Source organism: Brassica rapa, chromosome A09, assembly GCF_000309985.2.
Source record: "Brassica rapa cultivar Chiifu-401-42 chromosome A09, CAAS_Brap_v3.01, whole genome shotgun sequence".
Classification (NCBI taxonomy): domain Eukaryota; kingdom Viridiplantae; phylum Streptophyta; class Magnoliopsida; order Brassicales; family Brassicaceae; genus Brassica; species Brassica rapa.
The window spans coordinates 33,954,754-33,958,720 of NC_024803.2; the positions used below are offsets into that span (position 1 = coordinate 33,954,754).

At 31.6% G+C, this 3,967-nt stretch overlaps 1 protein-coding gene across 1 annotated transcript; it reads right to left on the reverse strand.

Moving 5' to 3' along the window:
* Nucleotides 1-206: 206 nt before the first annotated feature.
* LOC103842279 (nucleosome assembly protein 1;2) lies at nucleotides 207-2,225 on the reverse strand (the record flags this gene model as incomplete). Its single annotated transcript, XM_018654422.2, has 7 exons — nucleotides 207-811; nucleotides 902-1,070; nucleotides 1,156-1,340; nucleotides 1,426-1,487; nucleotides 1,591-1,678; nucleotides 1,947-2,039; nucleotides 2,175-2,225. Coding segments are annotated over 7 exons (663 nt in total), but the record flags the coding sequence as incomplete, so codon positions are not given.
* Between the last annotated feature and the right edge of the window lie 1,742 nt (nucleotides 2,226-3,967).

Below are 3,967 nucleotides of genomic sequence, written 5' to 3' on the forward strand. Positions count from 1 at the left end.
AACCAAACGAATGGCCGCAGCCGCAGCCGCAAAAACCCGCGTCAGTGAAACGAACAGCACTATTATAAACCGGAAAAATCCATAAGAATCTTGCGGAAGAGACGGTAGATATGAAACCCTAGATTTTACTTTATCGTTGGAGCTTTCTTTAAATCGATGTCAAATAAATCTATAAGAAGAATTTACTTATGCAGTAACAGCCTATGTATCCATTAAACCTTCTAATCACATCCAATGCCACATAATTAACCGAAACAGGAAGCGTACTTATTTTACAGTAAAGCTTAGATTGAGCAGTCAACGAATGTCCAAAACATCAATATCCAAAACGACTACGAAAGCAGCAGAAGAACAAATAACAGGCTAAAGTGTTAGTTTGTCTATCACGCAGTGTAAATTTTGGAGGCAAAATCTACAATGTAAGTTTACCACCTTTTTGTTTCTCAATCTACATCTGATCCCGTTCTTTGAAACTCAACCCCATCTTTGATCCTTTCTTCGTATCTTCCATGTCTCACTATATTTGCTTTCATAATTTTTTTATTATCATCTTTTTCCTCCTCTATACCTTCATCTGCAACCTCACCCTCCAAATCACTGGTTCTTTTCAAATACTCAACTTTCAGTCATGTGTTTTTATCACAACTGATCTAGGCATCTGTTAAGCAGAACTCATAAGCAATCAAATTATAAGTATCTTCTGCTGGTTCTAAGCGTTTCCCCATAACCAGTCTTGATGGACTTTCAACCTTCTTTAACTTCCTTGTTCTTTGCCTGACGCTTGCTCCTAAACTTTTCATTGTCCATCAGCCTGTGCACAAATAAATAATTACCAGGTTAACATTTAACGCATTCTGAAACACTAAAGCAAAACTAAAAAAGCTTTTGGAGAAGGCCATACCATGTTTATCAAAATCATTTTCGTCCTCAGGAACTTGAGGTGGACTGAAAAATTTGAAGAAACTCTCACAGTCCTCAATCTTGGTGATACCATGATAGGATTTATGTTTTTGGATCCCTTCTTTTTTAGGATCTTCTGAGTCAAACAATTTCCAGGATACCATTCAATCCTGTACAATAATAGTTAACCATCGATAAGACATCTTTGTCTTTCGAAACAAAAAGAATCAATACAGTAGAGCAAAAATCATATACCCAATGGCCTTCTTGAGGATAGGCTCATCCTCATCAATCATGTGATATGTCTTGGTCAAGACAGTATTCTTGAAGTAAGGGTTTTCATCAATGAAAAACTCAAGCTTGAACCCTTTTGGTTCTTCAACTCTGTTCCACTTGATATCTTTAAGATACTTGAGAGCACCTTCATCTCGCTCAGTTATCTAGAATCACGAGAAACAAAAAAAAATCAAAATTAAGAGAATCACCTCTTCATAAAAAAAGAATCCTGAATTCAGGATAACGCACCTCCTCAGCTGTAATTTCATTGTTCTTCAATGCAATAAGCCAGAAATCTGGCACTCCTTTCTCTGCAGAGGAAAAAACAGATGTTCATATCAGTTGAAATATGATTTCAACTCATTGGAAGCTAAAATCATAACCAGGATTTAGTGAAAGTAATTGATAACACACCTTCAACAGCTTTATTTTCTCCTTGTTCTATTTTTACTTCTTCTGGTGCACCGTCGACTTCAACCGCACCGGTCACAATCTCATATCGCTGAATGTAATCATCACGTTGGCAAAAGCATATAACCATCAATATCAATTATAAATCATACAAAAGAGAGAAGTCTTACTGAACTATTATTAGTTTATTCCAAAAATAAATCGGTAGAGCAGAAAACCATGAATATCAATTATAATCATGTGGGATACAAAAGAAGTGAAGAACACACAACATTCTTGATCTAAGTTAGTAGAGATAAGTCTTATCAAATGTTTCTTAATTGAGATATGACAGAATCAAAGAATCATTTTTTTCATACCTTGGTGTAGAAAGGTTGATACAACTTTTGATACTTCGTTTCAAGAGCTGCCCTCTCTTCAAGAATATTTGCTTCAATTTCATCATGTTGTTTCTGCAATTTAGGATTAAAAAAAAAAAGAATCAGAAAATTTGGGACTCCCAAAATCGCATCAGGGCCAACTAATTTCAAACTAAATGCAAAATCCAAGATCACAAGTTAAAAACCGTCTGTAAGTCAATTTCTTACTAAGACTCCATCCACTATCCTCACAACATTATAAGTTTTAACATCAGATTTTCACAAAATTGTCACAGAAGAAGATTAAGAACAAAATCTCAAACGTGAATCGTTCGAATAATTGAAGGTTTTTTTTCTTTTTGAAGAGCCTGCATCAGATTCCATAAAATAATCAGAGTAGGATGAGAGCAAAACCTGAGAACGAATCGTTGATACTGAGACTTTTAATATTGCCTCTTTCAATCAAACGATTCTAAAACAATTCCTCCAAAATGGAGTAAAAGTGAAAATGTAGTAAAATTGCTCCAATCCTACTCCATTTCTCACTCCATAATGGAGTGATGAACAAACAAAAAATAGATTACTCCATTTATGGAGTAAATTTTATTATGGAGTGAGATATGGAGTTGGGTTGGAGCATTCCTTACTCCATATTCACTTTTACTCTATTTTAGAGGAAAAAATAGAGTGGGGATGGAGATGCCCTTACAGATTAAACTGGGGCCGACAATTTTTTTTGATGCAGCATGAATACCTTATTTAAAACTTGAGTTATGGCATATCATAAATGCATGGAAGCTTGATCGCCTACAGTTTCTGAGAAAAGAGATCGTCATCGTCGAGGAAAATAAATAGAAAAGAGCTTCAGATGTTTTGAGAGAGGACATTGGGCTTGGAAATTAACATTATAGAACGAAAAATCAATCAATAAAAACGCAAAAGATACAAAAATTGGTTCCGTAGAATGTCTGTTGAAGCGACACGTGTCGCGAAAAGCATCGCCTATGGAGAGAGGCAAGTCAACTTTATTGTATAAGAGATTAATCCGGGCTACGCCCGGGATTTTTACTTTTTTCTAATTTAAATTGTTAAATTATTTATATTTAGGCTATGAAATATATTTATATAAATGTTAAGAATGCATGCCATACTTTAAATTTATTTTTAAATTTTAACACGTTAAATTAACATATTTTTTACTATTTAAATATTTTTTGTAATTTTGTTGGCTATCTAGTTATCATATTTAGCAAAACTATCTGTTGAGTGTTGGAATAAATGTTTTAGATATTTAATTAAACTCCAGAGTATTTTTGGATCCACCACATGCTCAACAATCGATCGATCCGTAAAAAGATGGTTGATCTCCTTGGCCAGGTAAGTATAATTTTAGCAAAAATATCTTTGATTTTCAAATATTAAGTATATAACTATTCTTTGAATATTTTTTTTTTGAATTGTATTTTTTGATTAAAATATTGTATTATAATGTTTATATAAAATTTTTGTGATGTTTGAATTGTGATGTTCGTATACTTAACCTAGATGATATTGATGTTTAACATTATTGTTTTCTGGAAATAGAAAATAATGATATATCAAAACGTATCTAATACTTGTTAAATGATAGTATAATGTAAATTACATCCATTATTTGAAAATAACCTTTTGTTGTTTTTATTTATTTATTTTAATCAGAAATTATTTTTATTTAAAAACATTATTCATATATAATATAATAGTTTAAGTTTGGAAGATTAATCTATATATATAAATTATTTATATTTTTTTTAAAAAAATTAAGATATTATATATAGAGTAACTGGATAAAAGCTGAATTTCTTATCTTGAAAATCAAATATTTATATTTTTGTCTTCATGTTATACTTACCAATCCATCATTGATATTTATAACTCAGTATGTTTTAAAAAAAACTTAGTTTTAAGTAATAAACGAATTTAATAAATTAAATTCATCACCTATAATGTTCTGTAAACTATATTTGAAAACTCTCTAAAAT